Here is a 20,245-nt window from a genome sequence, read left to right as displayed (position 1 = left end):
GTTGAGCTTCATCCTCTCCGATTGTCTTCCTGACAGTTCAGTTCCATAATCGGTGTTGTTGCGCTTCATAGTTGTTTGTCACCATCAATGTTAAGTTTTTTTCCTTTAATATATGTATGTTTCTTGTTATTGTTACTATGTTTTTTCTCTCTTTTTCTTTTGATTATGTTACACTCTTAATAGATAAACGTATATTTGCTTGGATTTCACTTATATTTTTATGTTCCTTGTTACTAGGTTTTCTCTCGTTCTCTCCTTTTTTCCTAAATAATTATACTTTTTTAAGTTGTTTGATTCAATTTTTTTTTTGTATGTGTATATGAAGATGTTAATAACTTGACATTGTTTATCTTTTTGTATAATAAACTGCTCAAATTCAAGTTGTATATGTAAATTGAAACTCTTACACAGTAATATACTTTGTTGGTGCATAATTGCACTGCTCTCTTTTAGTATAGAAGATTACTCTCTATATAATTACTTTGGTGTTGCTGCTATGGTTACTGGTTTTTTAATTTTGGTGTTGCAAGGATTACAATTGTTTTGTTCCATTTCCATGTAAAAACAAGTTTAAAAGTGGTTACTTATTTTTAGTGGAAATGTACATAACCATAAAATGAGAGCACAATCAGTGCAGTTATGCCACCAGTGCCTTAAAAACAAGCTCAGTTAGGAGAATAAAATAGGAGCATAACCAATAGGTGTGATGGTTTAATTTAACACTTCAATTCAATGGTAAAGAAACATATAACAATAGTAACAATGCAAAGTATGCAAAAACAGATCTATCAATGCAAAGCATCAGCTTACCAAACATTTACATTACTTCTATTATTATATGGCCTATAATTCACCACCACTACATGCTAAATTATATTGCTTCCAAAATGAAGCCTTCAAATTTGTGTAAATAAAATATTTATTTGTATTATGTTTTATTCAATGTTTGATTGTTACTTCAGAAGATCCCAAATGGTTGTCTATTCAGAGTCTCTGCTTTCACTCCCTAATGGCACTGAGCAAACAGATTTTGCATTATAAGCTCTTGGTATCATCAAACATGAAAAATGATAGGTAGAAAAGTGAAACTGGAAGATAGAATTAAGAGGAGAGTTGGTACAAAAACTCTTGGTAACATATGGTACAGGTAAACATGAAGCAAACATGGATGATTTCCTGATCTGTTTAGTTACTATCACATCATTTTCATTTAGGCTTGTTAAGTATTATACATAGTTAAATATTAAACAATGACGCCTGGTTAATGCATCTGATATTTTGTTTAATCTATGCTATACTTGTAATTAGTTTATTCATAAATAAACAAATAATATTATATTGATTTTGTTTTTGTAAATCAAGTTTCTATACTTGATGTTTTATTGAGGGGAAACAAAATATGAAAATTACAGTATGTTAAGTATATACAGATTGAGGAGGAAAAATTGATATGCATATTGGAATACACTTTCATCAGTAAACTGAAAATGAAGGAGAGAGCATAATATACCAAGAATCTATATCAATATATTGTTTTAAAAGCATGTGGGCTCATGAAATATGTCATTAGTTGAATGTGGTTGAAATGTAATTTCTGTCGATAATTATGTAGTTTGGATCACCTGCTGCAACAATGAACACATCACATAATGGAAAGGTTATAATCTGTTGATAGTAACAGTTTCTTCCTCGGTCATCCAGCTGATGTGAAAAGTGTTTTTTGATGTAGTAATGAAGAGACTCTGCACCATATTTTTATTGAGTGTTCACCGAAATCAGAATTGTGACAGAAATTTTATAACTAGTTGAAAATTCATTCTGTTTTGCTCAATTCTATTTCAATGCATTTTCATCAATTTGCAGGGTTGATTGGTAGTGGAAGAGTGGCTTGTGATTTGGTAAATATGTGTTTTATTAGGATATCAATTCCGGTTCAGGTTAGTTTTGTGCAACATGTGAGATGGTTTGGTGTTGTATTGTTGGCTTTTGAATGTTTTGTTGTGGCTGAGGTGGCTGAGGTTACGGTGGGCAAGCTGATTTGTTGAAGTCAAGAATTTTAGTTGTGGAGGTTGAAGAACAGGGTGCTTTTTCATTCTTATATGATGCGGCTTGTGATGTTAGTACCTTGAGTGTTATTGTTCTGGACAGGGTTTAGTTAATTAATTTGCATTTACAAAGGATATGTAAATTTTCAAATCCTAACATCTCTTTCATAAATACTATTACTTTTTAAAATTTTATACATTTCGACTCCCAATTAAGGAGAGACTTAGTAAAATTGGCATAGTCAAGGATGGTAAGTGTGTGTATTGTGGCCTTAGTGAAAACTGTAATCATTTGTTTTTTCAGTGTACAAAAACCAGAACTGTGTGGCTGCAAGTTTTTGCTTGGATGAAGATTGTTCATGATCCGGTGGAATGGCAAGCTGAGCTACCTTGGATCTGTACCCAAATTCAAGGCAGAAGCAACCGATCTCGTCTCGTCTGTTGAAAATTACAGTAACTGAAAGTGTTTATAGTATATGGCAGCAAAGGAATAGAATTATATTCCAAGAGGGAGATGCTGATAGAATATGCAGCAAGGACATCATAGTCATAGATACTATCAAAATTAGAGGATAGGAAATTGAATGTGTATTGTAATGGTTTGTAAGCTTTTTGCCGGGCCTTGACCTTAGTCGATTTGATAGCGTGGATCCTAGGGATCGACTTTGTATTTTACACTGTTTTGGAATAAATAAATTTATTTCTTTGCTCCAAAAAAAATTTACACACTTTAAAGAAAAAATTAGTTGATTAGATTTTCATAATAAAATAAAATTTAAAATTTTATACATTTTAAAGAAATAATTAGTTGATTTGACTTTAATAGTAAAATAAAATTTTATTTATTAGAATACTTTTAATAATAGTAGTTTATAAAATAATTAGATGAATTAAAATACAACTAGTACTTAGACCCGTGCGAGACACGTGTTAAATATTTTCTAAGTAAATAAAATATTTAAAAAACACTTAAAATTTAAATTTATTATTTATTATAAATTTATTGAACTAATATAAAATTTATAGTAAACAAATATATAGAAAATCATAATAATGATTATATTATATTATAAATATTAATGTATTATATTTTAAACAGAAATTCAAGTTTTGAAACATAAAAAGACGATAATACATTAGTAAGACATAATTTACACGTGTTAAATTAAGTATTGTATTCTCTCATAATATTTGATTGCTATAACTGGAATAAAATCTCATATAATTTTAAAATTTTTTGATTATTATTTTATTTTATTTTATTTATAAAAAAAGAAGACGACCAAATTCAAAGCTATTATGGTTTATTTATTAATTAATAATTAAAATCTATTAACAAAATTAAGTTAATGCATAAAAAATAAATAAAATAAAAATTATCCTAAAAAAAGGGGAAGGAGTGCCCATTCCTTCAAATGTTTTTTAAAATTCTTTTAACTAATTTTATTTAAAATTCTATTTAATAAAAACAAAAAATAATCTAAAAAAGATTTAATTTTTATTTTATTTCAAAATAATGAAAAACAAATTTAAGCCAAAAAAAAAACAAAGAACCGTCCAAGGTAAAAAAGAATTATTTTGACTGATTATTATTTAATTAATGAATATACATAACTAAATAAAAATTAAATTTAAATAAACCAAATAAACAAAAAAAATTAAATATATAAAAAAGAAAAAAGAGAGACTTCAATTTTTAATTAAGATCTTATTTAATTAGCTTTTAAAACATAGATCAAATCAAAAGTCACATTTGTTTTTATTAAATTATAATCATTTTTTTTCTATAAGTATCATACAATATAATAAAACAAGATGAGTATTTTGGCAAGTTTGACACTTGGCAAATTCTCAATCCTTCTATCATATTTACATGTTTCTATAAGAGGAAAGTTTTAATTATAATAATTTTATTTTTTTAAAAAATGAAATAAATATAAATATACAAAATTTGTTTGTTATGGGACACATGAAATCATATTTTATTACATACTATTTATTTCTTTCCGCTATATCACATATTGGAAAAACCAATTACACATTGTGCTTTTATGACCTCGCCTTGAAAACAGTTATCACTAAATCCTACCAATTTGGAATTTTGCTTTGAAACAACCACAACCCTTTCAATTCCTCTACACTCCTTCCACTAATCTATAAAACATGACAGTAATACCATTCTGAATCCACTGCATCTACCACTCTTTCTTTTTTTTTTTTCAATTAATTTTCAAAATTTACTATATGCTCCTTCCTATTCCATATTTTTCGAGTTCCATCAAGGGGAAACCTTCATCCAACTTTTCCTCTTCCGTTCTTCACGTCTTCTGAAAAAACAAGTTTGTGGTTTGTGTCACCGATTTAGTAATCATTCAGGTTCATAGTTTGTATCAAAGATAAGTTTTACACATTCATATCATAATTTTTTGAATAGTTCATCTTCTCCGGTTGTCAGATTTGATGTTTCTTCATCTTTTTATTTTCTTATGCAAACTTTTTATGGTTTGAGATTTCAGATTTGGATTGGAATCAGTTAACGACTTTAGGTTTTTTCTTTCAATCTTTCTTATGTTAATCGTCACAACTTTCATTTGGGACATAATTTGAATGGGTAAAAGTAGTGTAAAATTTATGATAAAGTTGATTTAATGACTTTGTTGTTCTTGCTCATTGACATATATAGTTGTTTGTGGTTCATGTTGTTGTATAGATTTGGTCAGATCTCGACCAGGCTTTTGATATTAAAGAATGCAATTTTGATTTTATAATTTAGAATTAAAAAACCATTTTATAATAAATTAAAAATAAATCATTGAAAAATTCAAATACTATATTGTAAAAAAAAAACATGCTAAGGTAAAAATAAAAAAAAATGAATAATTTATAAAATGGCATGACTTTATTTTAATGAAAAATAAAATTTTATTCTATGATTATAATATAATAAAAAATAGATTTTCAAGCTTAGAACAAGTATTGAGTAGTTTTTTTCTTTTTTACTTTGAAATCAATTTTGATGATTATAACTTAAAGGGTTTGTGTTTTTTTTCTTATCATTCAGAAAACCCTAATTTTATCTTTTTTGTATGGTATGGCCATGTTTTGATAAATAATTTAATTTACAATTTAAAGTGTAGACTCAATATCATTCTATAGGCTATGAATTTTGTTGTTGTGTATTATAATTTTTTTTATGCAATCTCATTTTCTATTGTTGTTTGATTATTATTATTATTATGGAAAGTTATTAAAAATTTGATCTTATTATTTATTTACGTTGACAACTAATAATTAATTGGATTCTCCCAAATTATAAAATTATTTTAAAAATATAGATAGATAGTTTAACAATTATTTAAAACTATTTTCCAGTATCAATAAATATTTAGTAAACTATTTTTAATTGTCATTTCATAAATAATATACCTTTATTAATTGGATTTTATTTAATTTTTAAAATATAAAATAGTCACATTTATTTACTAATATGTAATAATAATTACTAATTAATAGGTTAGATGTATATACCAAAACACAACCGTTACAAAATAAATGCATAAATTTTTTTGCAAAATAAACACAATCGTAAGAATTCACTAAATATTTAGTGATAAAATGATAACTGTTAGAACAAGATTTGTTCTGATCAATATTCTTGTTTTGATGATAACAAGGTATATGAATTTTGTATAAGACAATGTGGTACTCTACTCCTTTACATTTTCCATTTCAGGAAATATATAAAGAGTATGCACAATTCAGCGCTCAGAAGCACTGACTCAGAAGGTTCAAGATTGCAACATCAGAACATGCTCTCACAAGACATCAGAAGATGGTCAAGCAGAATCAGAACATGGTCTATGAAGCATCAGAAGAACATGAGATCAGAAGCAGAAGCACTGAAGTTCTTATGGTATTACGCTCAAGCACTTCAAGGTCTGATGACAAGAAGATGCTCTGCACCAAGCTGAATGACTCTGATTATTCAAACGTTGTATTCACAAATCTGAGATCAGAAGCAAGTACAAGATGACAGGCTACTCTGACTGACAAAAGGAACGTTAGAAGTTACAAAAGGCAAAGTCAGTAAAAGCAGCAAAAGCATGGCTCGAGGTAGTTGACAAAAGTGTGAAACATTAAATGCAGAGCTGTACTATACACGCAACGCATTAAATTCTCCCAACGGTCATCTTCTCAAACACCTATAAATATGAAGTTCTGATCAGAAGCATAAACAACAACTCTTGCAAAAATACTGAAACACTGCTGAATTCAATACTCACGAACTCCATCTTCAACCTCACAACAATTGTAATATTTAGTGAGTGTTAAGCTTAGAACTTAAGAGAAATATCACAGTTGTGATTATAGCTTTCTTAGAAGCATTTCAATACTCTTGTAAACATTTATTTTACATTGATTGTAAAAGGTTCCTAGAGTGATCAGTGAAATCAGTAGACTCTAGAAGACTTAGAAGGTTCTAAGTGGTGTATTCCTAGAGTGATCAAGTTGCGATCAGTATACTCTAGAAGACTTAGAGGGTATCTAAGTGGAAAACCATTATAATCAAGATTGATTAGTGGATTAAATCCTCAGTTGAGGTAAATCACTCTAAGGGGGTGGACTGGAGTAGTTTCGTTAATAACGAACCAGGATAAAAATAATTGTGTTAATTGTTTTTATCTTAAGAGTTTTTAAAGTCACAAACTTATTCAAACCCCCCCTTTCTAAGTGTTTTTCTATCCTTCAATTGGCATCAGAGCGCCGGTTCTAGGTGCAAGCACTTAACCGTGTTAGAAAAAGATTCAGGAAGAGAAAAACACTAAGTCAATATGGTTGATCCACCAAGTGCTGCATCAACTGCTACACCTATTTATAATGATCAAAACAACAATGGAAATGGATATTCTAGACCACCAGTATTTGATGGTGAAAACTTTGAATATTGGAAAGACAGATTAGAAAGTTACTTTCTCAGTCTAGATGGTGACTTATGGGATCTACTTGTGGATGGTTACAGACATCCTGTAAATGCTAGTGGATTAAAGATGTCAAGACAAGAAATGAGTGATGATCAAAAGAAACTATTCAAAAATCATCACAAGTCAAGGACTATTCTGCTGAATGCTATTTCTCATGCTGAATATGAGAAGATATCAAACAGAGAAACTGCCCATGACATCTTTGAATCCTTGAAGATGACTCATGAAGGGAATGCCCAAGTCAAGGAGACTAAAGCTCTTTCTTTAATCCAGAAGTATGAAGCCTTCAAGATGGAGGATGATGAAAACATTGAAGCAATGTTCTCAAGATTTCAAACTCTAACTGCTGGATTAAGAATGCTTGACAAGGGATATACAAAGGCAGATCATGTCAAGAAGATCATCAGAAGCTTGCCCAAAAGATGGGGCCCAATGGTGACTGCATTCAAGATTGCTAAGAATCTGAATAAAGTCTCTCTTGAAGAACTGATCAACGCCCTAAGAAGTCATGAAATAGAGCTGGATGCTAATGAACCTCAGAAGAAAGGTAAGTCTATTACATTAAAATCAAATAATAAAAAATACACTAACGCTTTTCAGACTGAAGAAGAAGATTCTGAAGAGTCAGAATCAGAAGAAGAAGAAGATGAACTATCCATGATCTCCAGAAGGGTAAACCAACTCTGGAAGAGCAAACAAAGGAAGTTCAAGAACTTCAGAAGTTCCAAAAAGCCTGAAAAAGGAGAATCTTCTGGTCTCAAAAGATCTGACAAAAAGAAGGTCACGTGCTTTGAATGCAAGGAGCCAGGTCATTACAAAAGTGAGTGTCCAAAGCTTCAGAGGGAGAAGCCCAAGAAGAAGTTTCAAAAGAAGAAAGGTCTTATGGCTACTTGGGACGATTCAGATTCATCAGAATCAGACTCTGAAGATGAGCAGGAAAACATTGCGCTCATGGCCACTGTTGATGATGAATCAGAATCTACATCAGAATCAGATTCTGAAGAGATATCCTTGGCTGCAAAGAAGACAAAGGAAAACATGTCATGGTACCTGGACTCTGGGTGCTCGTGGCACATGACGGGAAAAAGGTCTATGTTCCAAGACCTGGTGCTTAAATCTGCTGGAGAAGTTAAGTTTGGAGGGAACCAGAAGGGCAAAATCATTGGCTCAAGAACCATAAGTATTGGTAACTCTCCTTCCATAACTAATGTTTTGCTAGTAGATGGATTAGCTCATAACTTATTGTCCATAAGTCAATTAAGTGACAATGGTTATGACATAATCTTTAATCAAAAGTCTTGTAAAGCTGTTAGTCAGAAGGATGGCTCAATCCTATTTACAGGCAAGAGAAAGAATAACATTTACAAGATTGATCTTCAAGATCTTAAGAATCAGAAGGTAACTTGTCTTATGTCTGTTAGTGAAGAGCAATGGGTCTGGCACAGAAGATTAGGCCATGCTAGTTTGAGAAAGATTTCTCAGATTAACAAACTTAATCTGGTCAGAGGACTCCCTAATCTGAAATATAAATCAGATGCTCTTTGCGAAGCATGTCAGAAAGGGAAGTTTTCCAAACTTGCATTCAAGTCTAAGAATGTTGTCTCTTCCTCTAGGCCGCTAAAACTTCTACACATTGATCTGTTTGGCCCAGTCAAAACAACATCTGTCAGAGGGAAGAAGTATGGATTAGTCATCGTAGATGATTATAGCAGATGGACATGGGTAAAGTTCTTGAAACACAAGGATGAGTCTCAAACAGTGTTCTTTGACTTCTGCACTCAGATTCAATCTGAGAAAGAGTGTAAAATCATAAAGGTCAAAAGTGATCATGGTGGCGAATTTGAGAACATATTCTTTGAGATTTATTTCAAAGAAAATGGTATTGCCCATGATTTCTCTTGTCCTAGAACTCCACAGAAAAATGGAGTTGTAGAGCGAAAGAATAGGACTCTACAAGAAATGGCCAGAACCATGATCAATGAAACCAATATGGATAAGCATTTATGGGCAGAAGCAATTAACACTGCATGTTATATTCAAAATAGAATCTCCATAAGACCTATTCTTAATAAAACTCCTTATGAATTGTGGAAGAACAGAAAGCCCAACATTTCTTATTTCCATCCATTTGGATGTGTATGTTATATTCTGAACACTAAAGTTCATTTGCATAAGTTTGATTCTAAGGCACAGAAGTGTTTCCTTCTTGGATATTCTGAACGCTCAAAAGGCTACAGAGTATACAATACTGAAATATTGGTTGTTGAAGAATCAATCAATATCATATTTGATGATAAGCTTGGTCTTGAAAAGCCAAAGCAGTTTGAGAATTTTGCAGATATAGAAATCTCTAATTCAGACGCTGAAGAACCCAGAAGCAAAGTATCAGAAGATCAAGTTGCTGCTTCATTAGAGAATCTCAGAATTTCTGAAGAGCCAACTATCAGAAGATCTTCTAGACTCAACTCTGCTCACTCAGAAGATGTTATTATTGGGAAGAAAGAAGATCCTATCAGAACAAGAGCATTCCTTAAGAACAATGCAGAATGTCAATTTGGTCTAGTATCTCTTATTAAGCCAACTTCTGTTGATCAAGCTCTAGAGGATGCTGACTGGATAATTGCCATGTAAGAAGAACTAAATCAGTTTACAAGGAATGATGTCTGGGATCTTGTTCCAAGACCAAAAGGATTTAACATCATTGGAACTAAGTGGGTCTTCAGAAACAAGCTAAGCGAAAAAGGAGAAGTTGTAAGAAACAAAGCCAGACTGGTTGCTCAGGGCTATAGTCAGCAAGAAGGTATTGACTATACAGAAACCTTTGCACCAGTGGCCAGGTTAGAATCTATTCGCTTATTAATTTCTTTTGCCACTCAACATAACATCACTCTGTATCAGATGGATGTTAAGAGTGCCTTCTTAAATGGTTATATAGATGAGGAAGTCTATGTCCACCAACCTCCTGGTTTTGAAGACTCTAAGTCTCCAAAACATGTTTTCAAATTAAAGAAATCATTATATGGCCTGAAGCAAGCTCGTAGAGCTTGGTATGAAAGATTAAGTTCTTTCCTTCTGGATAATGGTTTCACTAGAGGAAAAGTGGATACTACTATCTTTTGTAAAACCTTTAAAAAGGATATTTTAATTTTCCAAATTTATGTTGATGATATTATCTTTGGAACCTCTAATGCTACACTTGGAAAGGAGTTTGCTAAGTCTATGCAGGCTGAGTTTGAAATGAGCATGATGGGAGAACTCAAGTATTTCCTTGGGATCCAGATCAATCGAACTTCTGAAGGAACTTATGTTCATCAGACCAAGTATGTGAAAGAACTTCTGAAGAATTTTAATCTTTCAGAAAGCAAAGAAGCAAAAACTCCTATGCATCCAACGTGTGTTCTAGGTAAGGATAAGGTAAGTAAGAAGGTAGATCAGAACCTCTACAGAGGTATGATTGGATCTCTTCTATATCTTACTGCTTCTAGACCTGATATTTTATTCAGTGTTTGTCTGTGTGCAAGATTCCAATCAGATCCTAGAGAATCTCACTTAACAGCTGTTAAGAGAATTCGGAGGTATCTGAAAGGTACTACTAATGTTGGTTTAGTCTATAGAAGATCTGAAGAATACAACTTAGTAGGATTTTGTGATGCTGATTACGCTGGAGATAGAGTTGAAAGGAAAAGTACTTCTGGAAGTTGTCAATTTCTTGGAAGTCACCTGATCTCCTGGTACAGCAAGAAGCAAGCTACAATTGCCCTCTTTACAACAAAAGCAGAATATGTTGTTGCCGCTGGATGTAGTACACAGATGCTCAAGATGAAGAGTCAGCTAGAAGATTATCAGATATATGAGAGTAACATTCCTATCTTCTGTGAAAATACTTCTACTATCTGTTTATCTAAGAATCCAGTCTTACATTCCAAAGCTAAACATATTGAGATTAAACATCATTTCATTAGGGACTATGTTCAGAAGGGTGTTCTTTCTTTAAACTTCGTTGATACAGACCATCAATGGGCTGATATCTTTACAAAACCCCTTGCTGAAGATAGGTTTAAGTTCATTCTGAAGAATATCATTATGGATTTATGCCCAGAATGAAAGGATGAGAAGTTCTGATATATGGATTAGATTTGAAATGATCAGTTTTACTTTCTTATAAGAAGTTCTGACGTTGATCAGTTAGATATTCTGATTCTGTTATTGCTAATGTTTCATATGTCTAAGTTGATTCAGAATCTCTTTTAAAGCAAAACAGCTGTCACCAGGTATTCCAAAAGATGAACACGTGTTCACTCGAATTGGACAAGCATGCGTGCAGTTGATGAGACGCCTCCCTAGGTAACTTTGCAAATCATTTCAAATATCACGTTTTACCCTAACGTCACTCAACATTAAATGCATTTGATTTTCTGCATTTTGTAATTATTCATTCTCAGAATTTAATTGCATTTAGTTTTCAAATCCGTGTCTATTTAAACCGCCCTCACATATCATTCTCTCTTTTCACACATTCATTCTCTCCTTGTGTATGCATTTCTGAAATCTATTTGCCCTTTTCTCTTACCCTAAAAAGAAAACCAACAATCTCAGTAAAGTGTCAATGGCTGCTTCTTCATCTCAAAACGTTGGTTCTTCATCTTAACAACAACAACCACAACAAGAACAAGAACAACAACTCATTCCTAAGATCACTTGCTCGATTCCTAGGGATCAATTAGAAGTTATTTGTGAATTGATGGTGGACGTTGAAAATCTAGAAGAACATAATGTTCATATCAAAGATAACATGATGTTTCAAGGATGGTCGTCTCTGTTTCTTGAGTTCTGTGGACCAGTTTACCCAGACTTGGTGAAGGAGTTATGGGTTCATGCTTTTGTTATTCCTAAAGCCATAGTTTTGTTTGTTCATGGAAGATTCTTTCCCATCAATGAAGACACATTGAGAACGTTGTTTGATTTGATGAAAGCTGAAGGTGAATTTGAAGCAACTCGTAGAACAAAGTAGGAAGCTGTCTATGCTGAACTCTAGACAAATGTGAAGAAAACTAAAGATGTCAAGGATCTGAAGGACATATACAAAGTATGGACCAAGTTTCTTCTAGGTTTTTTCTATCACAGAAAATCAACCAGTTCACCCAACTTCATCAACAAAGACCAACAATACATCATGTATTGTATTGGTACTCCGAAGAAGGTTGATGTTCCTTACATAATTTTCAATCACTTGTGGAATGCACTAAAGGACTCTAGGGATGAGAGCAGAACAAAGAAGAAAGGAAATGTTAGTCCTTTTGGGAGAATTATTACCAATCTTCTGGTTCAAACCAAGATGGTTGAAGAACTGGAAACTGCTGGAGTTATCAAGGATCCTTACACAATCATTGGGATTACCTTGAATGCTACTACTTTGATGAAAATTGGTCTAATTCAAGCTATTGGAAATGCTCCTCAGGCTATTCCAGGAGTTAGAAACAGAAGAGGTCCAATTCTTTCTGAGTTTAAGATGTCCTTTCTAAATGAAAAACCAGATATTAAGGTTCGTTACCTTAATCTTCTCAAACAAGATGGTTCTGTTGATGCTCCTCTTGGAGTCTGCAAGCAAAAGCTTCCGACTACCAAGGATGGTATAGAAGAAGTTTGTCCAGAAGTTGTCTCCAATAAAGAAAGAAGAACAAAGAGAAAGTTTGACCTTCCTTCTATCAGTGAGGAGAAGAGAAATGAAGAGAAAGTTGCCGAAGAAGAAATAATTGCTGCTGTAAACAAAGAAGTTGTAGTTGAAAAGGAGAATAAAGAAAAAGAAGATGTTGTCAAAAAGAAGAAGCAGAAGAAGACTGAGAAAGAGGATGATAAGAAAAATGAAGAGAAGGACGCTGAAAAGAAGAAGAGGAAAAAGAATGACAAGAAGGACGGCGAGAAGAAAGATGAGAAGGATGTGGAGAAGAAGAAAAAGAAGAAAGATAAGAAGAAGAAGAAAAAGAAAGAAGAAAAGAAGGCTGTTGAAGGAGAACAGAAGAAGGATGAAGAGGAAAATAAAGAAGAAGCAAGGAAGGTACAAACATGACTAGAAGCCCTGAAGGTTGCACATAATGCCAGGACGTATTATGTTGCTACCAGGAGTCTTTGGAGAGCTTTCAGAAGGGAGATACATTCTGACTTTCTGAAGCTTCAGAAAGCTTGTGAAGCTGAAGCTCCTGGTCCTTTTGGTTTCTTGAGGGACTTTGCAGATAGCTATGTCTTCCCCATCAGAAGCTGGAAATCTCTTGAAGAGAAGGAATTTTCTGATGAGCTTGAGGAAGTACATCCACTTGCTATGGTTGTGTGGAAGCCTCACTATCATGTTCTGACTGGAGACTTTCAGTTCATATTCAACTGGATAAGGGAGAATCCCTCTGAGAAAGCACCAAATATGGTATATCCAGAAGTTGAATACCCATCAGAACCTGCTGCTCCTACACCTCCTCAGAATCTGGCTGAAATTCTTCTGGCTTTAGAGAATTCATAAGCTGAAATCCCTTCTCCTGTGTTTGCTGAAGATGCTTCTGAATCAGAAGCTGATGTTGGGAATCAAGGTGCTGAAACTCAAGACGCTGAGAATCATCCTTCTATGCAATCTCCTCTTAAAGAAAATCAAGCTAATGTTCTCATGGTCGATGCTGCTGTTGAGAATCCTCTTATGCACAATAGCTTTGATGCTTCTTCTGCTGGACCTTCTGTTCTGATGAACACCATGAAGGCTCTTTAACAGAATCAAGTTGATCTTGCTTCTTATCTGGACAAGCATGAGGATACTCACAATGAGTTCAAATCTTTTATGAAGATGCAGACAGCAAGCACTGTTGAGATTCAAAACCTTTTGGCCAAGATAGCTTCTAAGCTAGGCTAGTCGTAGTGTGTCTTGGTCTTAGATGTTTTCTTATTTCTTGCATCTGTTTCGTGCATCTGCTTCTATTCCTCTTGTAATTCTGATATATTTTGTTAATCAATGAAATATTATCTTCTTCACTTTATGTGTCTTTTATCATCTGAATCTTTTAATGCTTTTTGATGTTATGACAAAAAGGGGGAGAAACATGATAATTGATTTGGTTTATTATATCAGTTGCTGGGATTAAGTCTCGACATTCCTAACATTATTTGCAAGTTCTATGTCTTTGAGATTTTTTGCAGGATTGAAGACATTCTGAAAAAGCTCAACATGAGAAGCAAATACATGGGGAAAAACAATTCTATAAAGAAGCATGTCTTGGAAAAATTGAAGCAAGCTTAGTGCTGTGAAGCTTCAAGATCAGAAGCAAGAAGAATGTTCTGATATTTTCTTCGAAGAATATGCCCTGATACATTTTTCCTCTCTCATTTGCTCTGATACATGTTCTTTCTTAAAAGAATGTTCTGATCCATTCATGCTCTAATTATTTTCGTCTAGTATGATCTGAAACATTTCAGGATGTAAAGATGCTCTGATGATGCTCTGATACATTCAAGAATGTTCTGATACAATCAAGCATGCTATGATTCAAGAAGAAATTCAAAGCTCTGAAGCTGTCCTATGGAAGCAAGAAGCAGAAGCTCTGAATGTTCTGAAGTTCTAGGCAAAGTGAACGTCTCTACCGAAATGGAAAATACTCAGGGAAGTCTTTTATTTATAAAATTCTTCTAGTATTTATTTCAGGGGGAGATTGTTAATCTCAGAGGGAGACATATTCACACACTCTGATTATATGCTTATGCTATATTTGTGTAATTGTCTTTTGTCATCTGATATTCTGATTGCAAATTCATATCAGTTATATATGTTTTTGTCATCATCAAAAAGGGGGAGATTGTTAGAAGAAGAATTGTTCTGATTAATATTCTTGTTTTGATGATAACAATGTATATGAATTTTGTATAAGACAATGTGGTACTCTAATCCTTTACATTTTCCATTTCAGGAAATATATAAAGAGTATGCACAATTCAACGCTCAGAAGCACTGACTCAGAAGGTTCAAGATTGTAACATCAGAACATGCTCTCGCAAGACATCAGAAGATGGTCAAGCAGAATCAGAACATGGTCTATGAAGCATCAGAAGAACATGAGATCAGAAGCAGAAGCACTGAAGTTCTTATGGTATCACGCTCAAGCACTTCAAGGTCTGATGACAAGAAGATGCTCTGCACCAAGCTGAATGACTCTGATTATTCAAACGTTGTATTCACAAATCTGAGATCAGAAGCAAGTACAAGATGACAGGCTACTCTGACTAAAAAAAGGAACGTTAGAAGCTACAAAAGGCAAAGTCAGTAAAAGCAGCAAAAGCATGGCTCGAGGTAGTTGACAAAAGTGTGAAACATTAAATGCAGAGCTGTACTATACACGCAACGCATTAAATGCTCCCAATGGTCATCTTCTTAAACGCCTATAAATATGAAGTTTTGATCAGAAGCATAAACAACAACTCTTGCAAAAATACTGAAACGCTGCTGAATTCAATACTCACGAACTCCATCTTCAACCTCACAACAATTGTAATATTTAATGAGTGTTAAGCTTAGAACTTAAGAGAAATATCACAGTTGTGATTATAGCTTTCTTAGAAGCATTTCAATACTCTTGTAAACATTTATTTTACATTGATTGTAAAAGGTTCCTAGAGTGATCAGTGAGATCAGTAGACTCTAGAAGACTTAGAAGGTTCTAAGTGGTGTATTCCTAGAGTGATCAAGTTGTGATCAGTATACTCTAGAAGACTTAGAGGGTATCTAAGTGGAAAACCATTGTAATCAAGATTGATTAGTGGATTAAATCCTCAGTTGAGGTAAATCACTCTAAGGGGGTGGACTGGAGTAGTTTCGTTAACAACGAACCAGGATAAAAATAATTGTGTTAATTGTTTTTATCTTAAGAGTTTTTTAAGTCACACACTTATTCAAACCCCCCATTTCTAAGTGTTTTTCTATCCTTCAATAACAATTATAATAAAAATTGATATAATATTTGTTTCAATAAAAAAACATGAGACAATTATGATGTATGAAAAACATATTTTTCTTATGAAAAACTCAAATTTGTCATTATTTTTATTTTTTTAATTTTATTATGTATTAAATATTTATAATAAAGGTAAATAAATTCATCCTATATTTTTGCATATATAAATACATAATATATGAATTTTATATTCATATGAATTCTATATTCATATTATAATTTATATTCATATGATATTTTTTGCAATTTACTTATCACATTCCATTTTTCAAAAACTCGTGTTTAAATTTATTTTAAAATCATATACTATCAATAGAATCCAAAAATTTACAATATAGAAAGATTTAAAAATTATAGGCATGCTTGATGGGCCGAACCTATTTTTCTGACGGGCCGACAAAATATTTACTTAAATTGAAGAAATATTAGAGATCATATGTTTAATGACTTCTGAATTACTATAGCATTTTAGTTAAATTTTCTTCCATAGATGCATATTTTGAATCATCACAAATTAAGATTTAATGGTATGTTAGAATCATCTTCCTTTTTAAACTTATAGTTTTTCTTTTTCTTTATATCTTTAATATTTTTTTTTTATAAAATTTTTGGCTATATTTGTTTGTGTTTTTAATTTTGTTGTTTTCTAATTCTTAATTATATTTTTTTAGGTGTATACTTTAAAGCATGAGAAATTAATATTGAACATAGAAGAGGATGAGTTAAGAGAAGTATTTTCATTTTTAAATACTTAAATATTAATTACTTTTTTTTTGGTTTAAAAAATTGTTGAAGAACTTGAACAATAGAAGATAGGAGTTTAAAAGATGAATTGAAATATTTGTCTCCTCAGCTCTCTGATTTATATAGCTTTATAATTAAATTTATTTATCTTCTACCATTTATAAAATTTGTAATTTTTTTATTTTAATTTCACATTTATACTTATTTTCTACTTTAATTATTAATGTGATGTTATAAATAAATGATATTTTTTATTTATTATTTTTATCTAAATTTATTTTAAACAGTTAAATAATATTATAAAAAATCAAAATAATTAACTTATATTTTAAATTACAAATGCAACTTATATCAAAATTATTTATATCAATATATTTCTAAAATATACTAACAACATCATTCATATACCAACAACTCATCAATAATTATAATACAACAAAAATCAAAAGCAAAGAGACAAAGATAGATAAAGAAGTAGAAGAAAATAAAAGCACAAAATGACTTAGAGAAGAGTCTGAAACCGTCACAAAAGAATTTTAAAGATTAACAACCATGGTCGAGGTTTTTGATTTTTTATTAATAGTGTAGAGAAAAAAATGTGGCAGACAAGATTGTTAGGGTAGTGAAGGAATAGTGGTGGAGTGAAGATGAAAGAGTTGATATAAAGAGTTCAAGAGAGAGACAACTTCTCACTCATTAAACCTCCAATCTATTTTCCAATATTGAAAAGAATTATAATTCAAATTTTATTGAAAATTGTAAATTGTAAAAGATATTTTCCAATACTGTTTTGGAAAAAATTGTTGTTACACGTAACAATTACTCATTATTTTCAATGCCCATTCACTGATAGTAAACATTTTGATGATAATCTTTTATAATAATTAATATTAATTAAATAATTAAATAATAATATTAATTATGAATATTTTTCCTTTAATAGAAAAAACAAAAAATAACATGCAGAAATTTGCTACCTAATAAAAAGAAGTATCCCAATCTGACTCGTAAGTCGTAACTGACAATCAACAGGATAAACCTTCCAAATTCCAATCTTTCCACCTAACCTCATAACTACAATTATTACATAAACCCAACCAATTCCACTAAAAAAGCCAACAAGGAATCGAAAACTTCCAGAGAATCCAAAACTTTGAACACAGTAGGAAGCTGAACACCCATCCAAACAAACAAAATGCGCCAAATCTGATTCGAGCATTAGAAAATTTTAACCACACTGTTCGAAAACAACAAATGGCGAAGAAGAGCGATGGTCTGCCCCTGGAACTCATAATTGAAATCCTGCTGAGGTTGCCGGTGAAGACTCTATTACGATGCAAATGCGTCTGTAAGTCATGGCTCTCTCTTATTTCTGATCCCAAATTTGCAACTTCACATTTTCAACTTGCTGCCTCACCCACAACACATGGCCTTGTCTTTTTAAAAACATATTCTCCCAATGATCCTAAAGCCCTAATTGTTGATTTTGATGCATCGCTTACCGATGATTCATCATATGCTCCACTAACCCATCATTTTCGGCCTCCCCGTATTTGTCCTGGAACTGAAATTAGAGGTTCCTGTAGAGGCTTTATATTTTTGCACACTTACTCAGACTTTTACCTATGGAATCCATCCACTGGTGTCCACAAAAAAATACCGGCCTCCAAACTCCGTCTTTACAATCATCTATACGGTTTTGCTTATGATCATTCAACTGATGATTATTTGATAGTTTTGCTGTCTTGCAAAGCTGCTCCTTATACTAACTTGGAGATTTTCTCATTGAGAGCTAATAAGTGGAAACAGATTGAGGTTGATTCTCATTTTACTTATCTTAGTACGACCACATATGACGATGTTGGGTTGTTCTTGAATGATGCTATTCATTGGGTGGTTTTTAATTTTGAGATAAGAGAGGTTATTATTGCCTTTGATATTAAGGAAAGGAAAATGTCAGAGATAGCTCTGCCATATGATGATGGTGCTTCAAATGATGATGGTCCTGACAACTACGGTTTGTCAGTACTTGGTGGGCTCATCTGTGCATCGATTGTGGAGAAGCGTACAGTTAAGATATATGTGATGCAAAATTATGCTGTGCATTCATCTTGGACTAAGATTCTTGAATTTTCTGTCGATCCTGTTATGCTCCATTCTTTGTCCATAAAGTTCATTACAAAATCTGGTGATATGATTGGAACAGACGGTAGAGGTAGATTGATGAAGTTTAATGACAAAGGACAGCTGCTAGAGCATCACTCCTGTGGTAAGGGAATCGACACAGAAAGATTCATAAGATCCCAAATGGTTGTGTATACAGACTCTCTGCTATCACTCCCTTGTGGCGCTGAGGAGGCTTAAGAATATGATAGTGATAACAAACAAGAAGAACCTGATTGGGAAATGTTGGCATTTATGCTTTTCTTTATATTTATCTTGTACTCTGAATTCCACGTATCATGAAGGATGATAATGTTTTCTCTTTTGCAGTATTTTATATGTTTTCTTTATGTGAACATTACTACATTAGCAATTTGTTTCCTTCCATTATTTTGCTGTTTTTTTGTGAGCTTGACATCTTGACGCAGAACTTATTGCATTGTAGGATGATATCACGTCTTTCCTTTAGCTGGAAAAATCACTCGTCAATGGACACTAGTTATGCGAACTACATGCCATGTTAATGCATCTGATGTTTAGTTTAGACTACACTATACTTGTAATTAGTTTACGTATGAACTATGAATAAACAAATAAGATCATATTGACCTTTTTTATAAACAAAGTTTCTATAGCAATAATATATTGTTTTAGAAGCATGATGACTCCATTATGAGATAGTGAAAAGGTTTGCACTGTGGACTCATGAAATATTTCATTAGTTGAATGCTCAAATGATTGACGGCTTCTGGTGTTGAAAATCAAGTTACTCAACTGAAAGAGAACTTGGGTCTCAAGGGTCTGCTCCCCTTAGGGTCTCGAGAGAAAAAAGTTACTCAACTGGAATTTTGAATTCAAATATGATTTCAAAGGGAAAAATTATTGATGCCAGAAAACAAGATGACAATGATTGTTATTGATAGCGAAGAGACTAACAACCGCAGTGCCAGCATGGAGATTTGAAGAATATATATTTCTTTTAGAATAATCCTAAGAATATATTTTTCTTTTAGAATAATCCTAATTCAAAAAATGTAGTGAGCTGTAGAAAATATTCTGAATGTTGATTACCAATTTTTAAACGTGTGATAAGTTTTATCACGTTTTATAATGTGTGTAGCCTACAGTATCACTTCAATTTGAATGAATAATTATGAAAATTGCTTCTTCTTTATCTCTTTTCTTGGATGGTATCACTGTTCAATCATTGAGCTCTGGATCTGTCATTTTTCTTTATGACCATCCTTTCTTGATGCATTGTTTCGAGTCCTTTCTATTACATCTTTGATTCATTAGTTTTTTCCCTTTAATTTTCATCAAAAAACGACGAATC

At 32.3% G+C, this 20,245-nt stretch overlaps 1 protein-coding gene across 1 annotated transcript; it reads left to right on the top strand.

Moving 5' to 3' along the window:
- The first annotated feature begins 17,780 nt into the window (after positions 1-17,780).
- Positions 17,781-19,290, top strand: LOC131609669 (F-box/kelch-repeat protein At3g23880-like). The gene has a single exon (XM_058881445.1). It carries the CDS (start codon positions 18,004-18,006, stop codon positions 19,111-19,113), a length of 1,110 nt encoding a protein of 369 aa, XP_058737428.1. The 5' UTR covers positions 17,781-18,003; the 3' UTR covers positions 19,114-19,290.
- The last annotated feature ends 955 nt before the right edge of the window (positions 19,291-20,245 follow it).

Source organism: Vicia villosa, linkage group LG6 (genome assembly GCF_029867415.1).
Source record: "Vicia villosa cultivar HV-30 ecotype Madison, WI linkage group LG6, Vvil1.0, whole genome shotgun sequence".
In the NCBI taxonomy this organism is placed as follows: Eukaryota; Viridiplantae; Streptophyta; class Magnoliopsida; order Fabales; family Fabaceae; genus Vicia; species Vicia villosa.
Note: the sequence above shows the minus strand (reverse complement) of the source record. Positions and strands in the feature narration are given on the sequence as shown.

Bases quoted from the DNA above. Each gene is read 5' to 3' on its own strand.
- LOC131609669 (XM_058881445.1), top strand. From the start codon at position 18,004: ATGGCGAAGAAGAGCGATGGTCTGCCCCTGGAACTCATAATTGAAATC.